Genomic DNA, 14,023 nt, shown 5'->3' with positions numbered 1-14,023 from the left:
CCTAAGAAAATTATAAGTCAATGTGCTTTTACAAAAAGAGGGATCATCTCTTTAAAAAGTTTCAAAATTACTGACTTAAAGTAATTACATCATGTACTGTACAATATTGTTTAGATTACTGTAAACTTCAGGATTTATGAATTGGCAGTAAACTCTATATAGGTAGCAATATAAAATAGCATATAGAATTAGAATAAAGAAAATTTTTTGATTTATTAAAATTTAAAAATGTAAAATTAAAGCAGCTTGCTTTCATTTAAAAAAATACACAACAAAAAACTATATGTAATTTTGATATAAAATATATTTTTTTCAGCAATAAAAATTTTACACTACTACTAACTAAAGGTGGAATTTTTGTGTTAAACTAGGTATCATAACTATTGAATATAGGAAATACCATTGTTTAACAAATTTGTTATATTCTAATTGGCTCTAGAGTATTTGATGATTTTTTTTGTGTGGTTTTTTTTGTATAAATAAAATCAATAGATTATGCAAATTAATTAATTAAAAATTAGAAAAAAATATAAGTTTACTTGTTTTTCTTAAAATTTTCATATAATTTAAACTATTTAATATTATAGATGATAAATTAAAACAAAAAAAAATTGTTAAGGATATAGAAAACTGCATATTGTTTCATTAGATATATAAGTACCGACAGGAAGTTGAACAGCAATCTTGTTTCTTAAAATAAATAAAAATCACTGTCTTATAATCAGTCAAACTATGTTTATTGTGTAATGGGTTCAATAAGACTTAATTTAGGAGATAACATTACTTGTTACCATTACTTGGAGTAATGACAACAGTGTACTGTCAGGCTAATTTTATGCAGTGGTGTAGCGTGGGTGTCAGCCGTCTGGGGCAGAGGAAAATTCCACCCCCTTAAATAAAATACGGGGAATCCCTACAAGTCAGTACAGACAGTATTGTCAGTCGCTACAATGAGCAAGATGTCATTATTATACATTCATTTAAAGAAAGAGGATTCCCCAGTTTCGTCACAGAATAAGTAATGAAAAATTCCATGCTAATTTCAATCGGTCCGAATCGTAGGTGCGACAAAAATATGAAATGAAATGGTTCAAATTTTTACAAGATATTATTATTTATTGTGAAAAAATGCCGCCCCTAAAAGTGCCACCCCTGCCGCCCCACTATGCTACGCCACTGATTTTATGACATTACTATTATGCAATTTGTTTAAATAATGGGCAACACTGGATAGCACAATCTTTGATTGGTTATATGACATGCAATGTGCATGTCCAATCAATCAGAGGATATTTTACATATAACCAATTATTCAATATGCCTGATTAGTTATAAGGTAGCCTGTGAAGTATTTAAGTAGGTATATTAGCTGTCATACAGTGTTTTGAAAAATTATAACCTCATTACTAAAATGAGAATTTGACTATAACAATAACTTAGGAAGTAGAAACTAAGATAAAGTTTTATAAAAACTAATCATACCCCTTGTTATATCATTGAATGCATACAGGGTGCTTGAAAAGCTCCTGTCAATTTTTTGAAATACTTCAGCAGTATAAAAATACTGTACAAATAAATAAATTCACGAAACTAAACAAACAATAAGTTTTATTTAACGAATAACAATAAGCAAAAAAGTTCACAACAAATGCTCAAAATTGCCTCCTTGGGCTTCAGTACATTTACATAGTTGCTTGCGAAAAGTTCCAACGATGGTCATGCATTCTTCCACTGAAATTTCATCCCAGGCACGCGTAAACACTGCTTTCAGTAGGTCCACGGTGGCATATTGTATTCCCGAGATTTTTTGCCCCAGGATCGACCACACTGAGTGAGTAGTCCAGCAGATTAAGATCCAGCGAGATAGGCGGCCAAATGTCTTTGCCCCAAAAGCCCAGAAACAGCTCTTTACAGACAGTAATTGTCGATTGGGCTAAATGCGCCGGTACCCAGTCTTGCTGAAGCATGAATCCTTCTGGGCTGAAGTGCTGTGATGCCCATGGCTCCAATACATTGTGTAGGACCCGTTGCTGGTAGATGGCAGCGTTGATCTTGATAGTCTGCTCAATGAAGACCAGTGGCATCTTCCCAGTGGTGCAGATGCTGGCCCACACCATGATTGAGGCTGAAAAATGGTTGTAACCAATGGTTTTTTCAGCAGCAGTCTTCTTGTTGACTCTTCTTGAACAGCTGTTGATGGTTTTGGCAATTTTGAAGCGGCTCGAGGGTAAAAATCTACTTGTCAGTGAAGAGCACCTTGTTCAAGTGACCAGCGCCGACCAGCTGACACATTCGGCGAGCTTTCTCGAGCCTTTTTGCCTTTATCACTTCATTTAAGAAATGGACGCAGGTGATCTTGTAGCTGCGAAATCTCAGCTTCATCTTGATGATATTACGAACTTGCTCCTCACTGATTTGGAGCTTCCTTAGCCGTTTTGCGCATGGACACCTCCAGATTGCATCGAATCCAGCATCTCACTTTGTTGATGTTCTCTAGAGTGGTTGCAGTGGTTGGAAGACCGCTCCGAGGATGGTCCACAGTCCCTCCAGTCTCCTTGAAACATTTCACGATCCTGTAGACAGTCCTCTGTTGGAAACCAGTCGCGCGAACAATGTCGGCTGTCTTCATTCCCAACTTGTGCAACTTGATGACGATGATACGTTCATTTTCACGAGACATAATGTTAGCACAACTAAAAATAAAAAAATGATTAGAGCACTTTCTTGATCAATTTTTATGTTAAATTCTTGTCTGGTTGGTGTTGACATCTGTAGAAACCTGAACTAATCATACTAAATGTAATTAACTTAAATTACCATGTCTTTTTTTTTTTGTTGGTCTTAAATTTTGTCAGTAGTGTATAATGATGTAAAACAAATGAAATATAAAACTTTAATATAAAAGAATATTTCTTAGATTTCATATGGCTTCATAATATCAAAGTTGTTTTAATAATTGTAATAGCATTTTTATAAATTGTTCCATATTCAGCATTCTACTTAATTTTATAATGAAAAGAATTTTTTAAATATTTTAATAGTGTAGTAAATTTGACTTTTTACAAATGTTATATGATATAAATAGTTTAAAGAAAAAAAATAAGTGTAAAAACTTAATAAAGTGATCTGAAATTTTATTGAAACGTAAAAAAATTATCACAGATCTATGAATATTGTGATCACTCTGAACATTATATATTTATTTTCACAATAGTGTTATAGAAAATGAAATATAATTTCTTTTATGTTTAGATTACCATTTCAACAGTTTGCATCTAATGAAGCTATACAGTGTACAGAAATTTATGAATATGCCCAAACATTAGCAAATCCAGAATATGTTCTTCCTCATTTACAAGTATGTACATAAATTTACTTTCTATTTTAAATAATTTATTTTGTATAAATCTAATTTATTAATTAATATTATCTACAGGCATATAAATTTATATATGCTACTAGACTTGTTGAATATGGCTTTCCTCAAGAGGTATGTGATACTTTAAAACAGTTCATTTTGATATTGACTATATTTTAAAATTTTATATATAAATTTCAGGCACTTCATTACTGTGAAATGATATCACAAACATTTCATAAATTAAATGGATGCATATCTTTAGATTTAATAAATCAAGTATACAATGTAAGTACACTGTTAAAATTTTCTAGATTTTTATTTACATAAATATTTTAACAATTTTACTAATTCAAAAAGAAATATCCAATATTTAAATATTTTTTTTTATATCTGATATTAAATAAAAAGATTTTCTTTAAAAAGCATCATACTTTGTACTAGATGAATATAATTTGAACGGTGTATTTTAAATTTGTAAAGTATAAATATTGACTTTTCAAAAATTCAGTTAAACTATACTGTATAATGCAGTGGTTCCCAGCCTTTTCTAGTCCATGTACTTTTATAAAAATGGATAATTTCACATACTCCTAGATATCTCTAAACTGAAAACAGTTTAATAACGTTGCCAAATAGTTTTCAACAGTTGCTCCATAATCTTTGATTTTTAATCATTAATTTGCAATTTAAAATACTGTGACCTTCATTTTAGTAATATAGACACAAAGTTTATTAATAGAAAGCAAAGATTAAGATTAAAATAACTGAACTTGGACCTTCAGAAATGTATAAAATACTTTAAACTTTTTTTTACAAACCTTAAAGTTAGCACTTTTATGGTCTAAGTGATTCAATATCTTCCAGACCCAAGTATAAACGTCTTTTAAATTTTAAAACGGCCAATTTAAAATTATTGTGTGGTAGCAACTAGTTTTTCTGTTAGGTACCTTCTGAAAGCACTTTGGATATCTCATGTTGGGAAATACTGATATAATAAATATAATGCTTGATTCTGATTTGAAAGGATAATTTAAATCCAAATTCTAATTTTCTTTATTTTAAATAAATATTAGGTTTAACATATAAATAATTTGGTATATTTTATTACAAAAAATTTTCCAGACTGGATATAGACATTAAACAGAAATTTATAGTGTCATCAATACAATATTGTTTTAGAATTTTGTATTATTTTAATATTACTTTCTTTGCCATAAAATTATTTTATCTCATCTTTAGAAATCTTTTATGAGCAATGTTGGGTGTTTTCATCAGTTTTTATAGTTAAACTTCTTAAGCTAAATTACACAAATATTTTTTTGTTTAAATCATAGAAATTTTATTATAAATATCATGTTGATTCAAAAGTTTTCAGAGACAGATGCAAGATACAAAACGTTATTGATATTAAAATGCAGAGACTGTCTTTCCTTGAAATAAAGGTGATTGTTTGCAATGATCTTGACCCATCTTTTTTGCAAACTGGCGGATTCCACCAGCAATACCACTTGGCTGGTTTCAATGCCAAAACTCATGAACTCTGTTTTTGACATCATGCACTGCATTGAAGGAATGTCCTTGCAAAAAATGTGCCAACAATTGGAAGAGGTGAAAATCTGGAGCAAAGTTAGAATTGTATGATGGGTAAGACAAAACTTTGATCCCCTTCAGCTCTTCTAACTTATATTGGACCATACTGAAATGGTGTCCCAGAACATTATTGTGCTATAGCAGTGTGTGGTGTGCGCTTTCAATTAAGCAATGTTGGATAATGAGTGTGCAGGACTTCGAACATTCTTCCCAGTTGCTCAGCATAGCGGTTTCCATCCACAGCCCAGTCATTAGGAACCCTGTTTCCAATGTACTGGATTATCCAGTTCCACCAGTAGTTGTCTAGACCAAGGCTTGTCTACGAGGCTTGTATTCCCAGAATTGAAGTGGTAGAACCATTCAGCTGCAGTTGTCTTGTTTGTCAGGCCTGGGCTTTTAATTTTGCAAATCTTTTCTGCTGCTACTCTTGCACTGAACCATTGTCTCCAGTAATGATACAACGTGCCTTGAATATGATGAGTTTTTGTCAGTCATTTTTTGTTGTGGAAAATAAAATTCACCAAAGGAATGAACTTATCAGCTCTATAAAACAATAGTACATGTTTTGATGGTGATGCAAATACCAGCTCATTTGCATTCACAGCAATTTTGCCAGTTGCTAGAGAACTTTTTCAGAAAAGTGTTGTTAGTATCCAGAAACTTTTGATTCATTCTGATATCATTAGCCTCAATAAAAATCTGTTAAGAATGAGAAAATAATCATAATTACATTTAATATACTATATAATAAAAATAATCACAAACTAATTTTGATAAAATTTACACTAAAAAAGAAATTATTAAATATTGAATTTAGTAAATCTGTTTTTTGAAATTTCAACAAAATGTTGAATATTTGAGACATTAAGACACATACATACATACATATATATATGATTTCAAAATACAAATAATGTCAAATGATTGCATATACTATCAAGCTTAAATACAGAATGACTTCAACAAAGTCATTCTGTATTTAAGGTTGATTCAAACTGTTCTCCATGCAATAAAATTTTCAATGATTCACTAATCAGACCATCAATAATGTAATTAATTACATTTTCATCACTGAACTTTAAGCTGAGAGGAATATCTTTCAGAATTAAGGTTTTTGATTCACTCAGAAAGTAGTAATTTGCAATTAAACAATAGCATATTTTATTTGAAAATCGTTTCATGTGTTTCAAATAAAATATGCTATTTTACGGAAATAGCTGCATTCATACACCACACCATTTAGTTTTATAGTTAAGACAAGTGGTAGCTTCATTCCAATTAGACTGAATGATGATTTGATCAAGCATTTAGAGAAACTGTCTAATATTTTATGATAAACCATGAAATGTTTATATTAATGCATCATGCGTGATAAATAAATTTTTTGTTGAATGCTTTGTTCTAGTAAGTTGAAATTATTATAATTAATATATTAATTGTCATATTTCCTATGCCTGTTGTATGAGTTCTATCATCTTACAGATACAAACTGTTTACTAACAGATTCATTATGATTATTCAAAGCATAATATTGCATTTGCGCATTATTGTCAGTTGTAACTTTGTTATACTCATCGTCAAAATATTTCCTGTCCGTCTGAAACTGCTTCTTGTCTGATTGTTCAATATTATATGTATCTTATTGTACTGATCTTTCGTTGTTATTGTCTAGACCAGGAATGTTTAACCTGTACAACTGTGGCCCACTTAATATTTTTGTGCGGCCCACTGCACACTAAATTTTTTAAGGCATATTTTCATTTATTTTGGTAAAGTATGTTGTAAAAATTATTCTCATTTAACTGGATACACTTTCATGTCATTTTGATATGAAACGATACTATAAAAGGAAGGCAATGTCAAAAATTGCATTGAATTTACAGTAGAGCGTCGATAAGTGGAACGTCGGTAAGTGGAATGGCCGGAAAGTGGAACGATTTTCAGTCGGACTGTGTCGTGCTGAATCGAATGTTTTTGATACTAAATTTACTTCTAAAGTATAATTTTCATGTTTTTTATATTCTTTAATATATTTATTTTGTTTGTACAAAATGCAGAAATAATTTTTAACGATATGATAGCCTCGATGATTATTATAAAAATTTTCGTTAGGCTTAAAATCGACGAAAATTCAACACGAAGCGACACGCAACAGAGAAAAATTCAACACGAAGCGATACGCAACGGAGAAAAATTTGAACATTGGACAGGTTAATGTATTTTTTCGTACAAAGTTGGAAACTGGAACAAATCATTAACTGGAAGGACCCCAGTCCCCAATTGGTTCCACTTATTGACGCTCTACTGTATTTTTATTTTGTGAATATAATTTCTTTTTATACTGTCAATAAATAATACAGTATTTTTTTGTAATTCTATATATTTGTTATTAAAATTTGATATTCACATTTTGAACTTTTTAAAAAGAATCTATTTATATAAGGTACTGTACCTTTGTGGCCCTCTGAATATATGTAAATTTCTAATTTGGTCCATTAGTAAAAAGGGTTGGCTAACCCTGGTCTAGACACTTGACTTGGAAAACATTCTTATTGGACTGCAATTTGAGAAAATTATAGCCCTATAAATTCCTGCTGTTGTTTGTCCATTTGTCTGTCTTGTCTTTCCTTAATCTCGAGAATGTAATTAGATAGACAAAAGATGAGATCAGATATGGAAACCTTTGGGCAGGAGGGCTCAATTAAGTATATAAGAACTTCCGATAAAAATTGAAAGTCATGTTATTTCAATTCAAAAATTTTTCCCGTAGTATGCTAGATAGATAGATGACTGGCACAACTCTAATCTTAAAGGAAAAGAATGATATACAGGGGCAAGCTACTATTAATTTGAAGTGGAGAGCATATATTTTAAATTAAATACATTAAAAATGTGATTAAAAATTGAAGTCAGCATTGTGACTGTCACAATAAGTAATTGCTCATTCTTTAACTAGATGTTATCCAACTAAGGCAACCACTTGCTTTCTAAATTTCAAATTTCTAGGTTTCAATTTTCCAGTGTTTTGTCTGATGATAATGCAAATTTTCGAATTAACAGATTTGAAAAAAACCAATGTAAGAAGAATCTTATATATGGAAAATAACAAATGTTCAGTTATGACTTTGAAAATATAAAATGCATTTAGAAATAAAGTTTCCTAATAGAATGTAGGCTAAATTAAAAACATATGACACTTGTTTAATTTCTTTACACTTCTACTGTAAACTGTTTATAAAGGTGCCAAATTTTTCATACTTGTGGTGGTGTTGCCAATTGAGGTTTATACAAGTGCTTATCAAAACATTGCCAAAAAAAAAAAAAATACTGTTATGTTGCAACAATTTTTTAGGTGTACTTTTAATTAACAGGTTAACAACACCTGTTAATTAAAAGTACACCTAATGTCAGAATTATGTAGATAAGAAATAAATATTTTTAATAAGCACAATAAGTTGTGACATTGACATAAAACTACAAATTTCTTCAAAATTACCCCAGTTAGCAGCAGATTGCAGGATTTGGCAACTCTGTCTTGCGTCTATTTAAAACTATCCATAATTATTAAAGATAATAATGCTCATAGTTGGAGCTAGCATCCTCAACTTCTTCTCAAACAAATATTTTGATATAGTGTGCTGTAACATAAATGGCAGGAATTTAAAATAAAGGGCATTTTACCAGACTATTTTGGAAGTTGTTCATTATCTGGCATTTTAATTTCCATATGTTTATATACTGCATTTGCTGGGGATTGTCAGTTGTTCAATATAGAGAGAGGTTTATTATAGGAAGAAATTGAAATTAGAGAATTTTCTGTAATGTGTCCAAATTTACTTCCTTGGGTGATATTTTGTTAATTTTTTTTTATATTATAATGAACATAAATATTTAACCATCATTACCAATGTTAATTAAAATATTGGGATGTTTGGAAAGTAATTTCTTTATTTTTATTTCACAAAAAAAAAACAATTATAATATATAAATATTTTATTGAATTATATATTGACCATTTTGGTCAAATACCTGTTGCCATCTTTCTGGTAGTAGCATGACTCCACATTCATAAAAGTTTTGATCTTTGCTTACAAAAAACTGATCCAAATGATTTTTGACATCCTAATTTAAAGTAAATGTTTTACCATTTAAAAAGTTTTGTAAAGACCAAAACAAGTAATGATCAGAGAGTGCCAAATCTAGCAAATATGGTGGGTGTGATGATAGCACATCCCATCCAGCTGTACAAACTTTTCTGTTTGATGGTATCACTCAATTTACCCAATTGACAGCATTACACTTCCAAATCAATTGTGGAATTGTCTGGTAGAAGCTTGAAAAAAGAATTTCCTTAAAACCCACTAAAGAGAGCATCTCTTTCTTTAAGAACATGTGGAACCCATATATTGAGCTTTGAAATGAAACTAAGTTGTTTCAAGTGATCATAAACAGTTGAATTTGACAAATTTAATCTCTTAGCAATTTCTCGTGTTGTTATTCGGCGGTTTGCTTTAATCAATATCTTCATTTTGTCTTCTTCAGCTTCAACTGGCCTTCTAGAACATGGTGCATCTTCAATATTGAAATTGCAAAAATGAAATTTTGTGAACCAGTTTTGGCACTGTTGTTCTGTCAACACATCTTCCACATATACATCACACAATTTTTTCTTGCTTGAATAGCATTTTTATTTTTTTGTTAATAAAAAAGCATAATATGCTGAAAATGCTACTTTTGATTCTCCACATTTGATGGGACACCAAAAAAAAATCAATTGTACAGATATAAACAATTTTTTACAAGTAAGCCTTAAAATGTCAGTTGTCAATATATATTATAACAATATGGTTTAAAGTGAAATTGACAGGTAAAAATACAACTAATTCCTCTGGTGATATAAAAACAAAATTACTTTCCAAACAACCCAATAGTTTGAGAAAAATGTATCAGATTTATTTACTTACTATATATTATTGTTTTCCAGTCCTGTCATCTGCATTATGTAAGCTTTCTTTCATGAACTTGAGCTAATGACAAGAAACAAAAACACTTTCATCTAAATGTCTATTTTATCATCCATAATTCCATAGGAATCAAAATATAACATAATGTCTCCAGGCATTAACAAAGTAACAACTTTGTATAATGCTATTCCTTACAGTGTGTACCAAATATTTAAATACAAGTAACTGTTTTTAAAAATACAATTAAGAATAAACCAAACTGTCTTTTGGCATTAAAGTTGTTTAGTTTGAAAAGTTTTAAATGAAACAAGTACTTTCAATGTTTCAAAATGTTATCTTCAGATTGAGCATATATAACATTTGAATTTTTAAAAAGTATGTTAAAAGATTTCAAATGTGCAGTTCATAGCAAATGTGAAATCTTAGCATGTAGTTTTTACAGAAAATCAAACAGATGTGACATAAATATTGTTATAATTTTAATGTATGTATCTAAAAAATATAAATAAATAAATTATAAACAAGTTCAATTATAACATTTGTCATGTCTGTTCAAATATTTCTGTAAAACTACAGACTAGATTTAAACCATGCATTTGAAATCTTTTAATGTACTTTTTTAAAAAAATTTTATTTTAATACCTAAAATTATTTTCCAGTTAGCTGATAAATTAAAATATCATGATCCTCACTTCACCCAAGGTCAAGGTGAATTAGAAGAACTAGGTGATCCAATTTGGTTAATTAATTTAAAGAAGTTATGTAGTTATACAGTGAGTATTTTCTAAAAAAAAATTATTATTATTATTATTATTATTATTTGTTGTTTTTATAACACCAAGAATTTTAACATTATAGGATGATTATTCATTAAATTCTAATGTGAACAATGCTGATAACATTTCAAATGTTGTTGATTCATCAATTGATACATCTCAATTTGTAAAGAATAATTCAGGTTAGTGTATTATTAACTTTATAAGCTTTTAAGTTAATAAAACACACTAATAACTTAGTTAGAAAATAATACTTATATAAATTTGTTTTTTTTTTTTTTTGTAAATAGAAGTAGAACAAATTTCTAGTCCATTCTCTGAAACTCAAAATTTTTCACAACAACAGTATCAGATGTGGAGAAATGAAAATAATCAATTTGAACTTCAGACTTCTACTAATATTCAGGGTAAGATAGTTTTAATAATACAGCAAATACTCTCAATAATTCAGACTTCATATAAATTGAACAAATTTTTTAAAAATAGTAATTTAAAATTTATCAACAATAGAAAAATAAGAAATTTTGTTGAGAAAACTTCTGTATATTGTTTTCAATATCCAGAAGTCTTTATGATTCTGTGCATTATGTTACTGTAGTCAGTAAGTTACTAAAGACTGTACATGGCCCTATTTTGTACTGTCATGAAATTTTTTAGATCATTTCCTGTAATAATAAATTTAGTAGTATAACCTCAACTCAGTAAAATTTGTGTAGAGCTGATCATAATAAATTACTCTATTGTTTATTCATGTTGTTGGAAAAGACACTTCACTAACTTGGATTTTCATAAACTCAAAACAACTTTCCCTTCCTATTAGTCCAAGTTAGTAGGGGTTTACTGTGTAACAAGCAGGCTGTAGAGTCGGTAAAAAAAGAACACTCGACTCCTGATAATTTTAGTAGGCCGACTCTGACTCCTGACTCTGGCAAAATTAAATACCAAGTCATTTTATGAGAGGCAGAGGCACTCATAGGGGGTATCCTACTCTGAAAGGAGCCCCAAGCATTTACCCAAATACTTTTATAGTTAGTAATTTTTAATATTTAACTTACATTAATTATTTGTATAAAAAAAAATTTATTTTTAACAAATATTTAATGAGAAGAAAGGGGACGATAAAATTCTACATCTACATATATTCGACAGCATTTGCACTTCAATTTCGTTCTTCCAGAAGAGTTTGTCCAACTAAAAAGTGTGTAAACTAGCTATTTCAGTTCTTTGTTCAGAAAAGAAAAATATATACTCTGATCAATTAGTCTGGCTCATTCAGAAAAATAGAGTACTTATTTAGAGCAGGGATAATAAAGGAATGATTCAAAAATATTCAAATTTAATTGGGTCAAAATAATTTAACTACTAAACACAAATACTACAAACAATAGCACATATTTAATAAATTAAATAGATGCATTTTGTATTTAAAATAAATAAATTATAACAAAATACAAATAGATTTTAAAAAATTAATAAATATCATATATAATAAATTTTCTTTCATTTACATAAAAAAAAAAACTAAACTAAATTTAAAATGCGGGAGTCAGAGTCAACACATTTTTTCTGACACTGACTCTTTTGGCTAGAAATTCCTCCCAATTCCGACTCCACGGCCCTGATAAGTTTTGGAAATTGAATAGTTGAACTTTGTTAAAAGAGTAAGAATTAGTAACAGTTTTAACAAATAATACTAAGAAAGTCTATCAAATGTTCTAATTAGACCTTAAAGTTTTTTTTTTTTAATTATATGTTAAAATTATGACAAAGACTATTATATTAATAAGTAGTCATATATTAGGGCGACCAGAAAGTAATGTCGTTTTTTTACATTAAAATCAAACAAATAAATTTTTAACTTGTTATCCTTTTTAATCAATGATGTAATCACCCTCATTATCAACAACCTTTTGCCATCTAGTGGGCAAATTTTCAATGCTAAATCGATAAAAATCAGTTGTTTTTTAAAAATTAAAAATAAGTATTGACATGTGCGGAAACAGCATTACTTTCCGGTTTACCTAATATATGCATGTTATGGCAAAAATTTTAATAAAATAGATCAAAAATATTGTGTAGAGATAGATACTTTTAAGTTTCCTTAGAAAAGTTGTAGCAAATTGTGAAAATAGAAAGTATGGTTTTGACACTTCCAAAGTTTTTATTTATTAGATAGTATTTTTGTTAAGCTTATTAAAATCTATCAATACAACTATATGATGTATAATCATAACATTTAAAAGTGACCATTATTCATTTGTAATTCTTCAGTATGAGTTTTTGATTATGATATCAAAAAGAACAAGAAAATAAATTATTTTAAGAGGAACGATAATTTATTTCAAATTAAGAAATAATAAATTTTTTTTTCTAATTATAATTAAAAGAATTCTTAAGTTATTTTATTGAATTTGGACAAAAGTGAAACTTTAGCTAAGTTGGCATTAAGATTCATGCTTTTTGATACTAGCATTAAAGAGTATAATAGAATGATCTACAGTTTTAGATTAGTAAAAATAATGAGAAGTTATAGCAGGTAATGCTTAAAATAAATTAAAAGATTGTGTGAGGATAGGGGAGGATACAAGAATTGCATCACACTGTGAATTTTTTAGATAATTATTTTATTGGTGAAATTATTATTTTTCTTGCTAAGAATAAAATTTTAAGTTTCTTAAGTCAAATATTTTAAATACTTAGTTTTACAATACTTATATAATTATCATTTTTTTCCTGTAAGCTAAATACAATAATTTTGAAAATGTTTTATAGTATTAAATTTGCATATTTCTGAAACTAATAGTTATTTCTTGTAAACTTATTGCTCTAGGTCAGTGGTCGGCAACCTTTCTGACCTCATGGATCACTAAACTTACAATTTTGATTCCCACAGACCACTATTGTGAAATTTTTTAAGTGATACAAAGTCTGTAGTATAATAATGATCATAAAAGTTAAATTTTACTGTATTAATATGAAACTTGCATGTTTAATTATAACAAATTAATGCAAGCCTAAAGTTCATTGCTACTTGTTTGAAACAAGTTTATGGATTCTTAGCCCTTTTCCACGAAGGACAATTGCACTCATAATATTGTTTATTGTTCATTATTTATTGATAGCAGTCGCTTTGTATTTGGTTTTAGATTCGAATAAAAAGCCCCCAATAAGTGAAAAAGTAACAAAGCATTTTTCATTTTTTTCTTAATACTTTGCGTAACCTTCAGTTGAACAATGTCCAAATTTCTCCACGGACTATCCAAATTTTCTCGCAGACCACCAATTGCCAACTGTTGCTCTAGATGATATTGTATATGCAGTGTTATATGATA

The 14,023-nt window shown here is 28.9% G+C and overlaps 1 protein-coding gene across 3 annotated transcripts in view; it reads left to right on the top strand.

Annotated features, from left to right (window-relative positions):
* Sec16 (Secretory 16) overlaps positions 1–14,023 on the top strand; it is a 149,373-nt gene that overhangs the window by 90,001 nt on the left and 45,349 nt on the right. For all 3 annotated transcript variants that reach the window (XM_067285302.1, XM_067285298.1, XM_067285310.1), the window contains 6 exons: positions 3,253–3,358; positions 3,437–3,490; positions 3,560–3,646; positions 10,575–10,688; positions 10,774–10,873; positions 10,982–11,098. In XM_067285302.1, the coding sequence (XP_067141403.1) occupies positions 3,253–3,358; positions 3,437–3,490; positions 3,560–3,646; positions 10,575–10,688; positions 10,774–10,873; positions 10,982–11,098 (578 nt within the window). The remainder of the gene's footprint in view (positions 1–3,252; positions 3,359–3,436; positions 3,491–3,559; positions 3,647–10,574; positions 10,689–10,773; positions 10,874–10,981; positions 11,099–14,023) is intronic.

Source organism: Centruroides vittatus, unplaced genomic scaffold, assembly GCF_030686945.1.
Source record: "Centruroides vittatus isolate TY-2023 unplaced genomic scaffold, ASM3068694v2 contig_1224, whole genome shotgun sequence".
NCBI lineage: Eukaryota > Metazoa > Arthropoda > Arachnida > Scorpiones > Buthidae > Centruroides > Centruroides vittatus.
The sequence above is the reverse complement of the archived record's forward strand: the minus strand, read 5'-3'. Positions and strand labels throughout refer to the sequence as shown.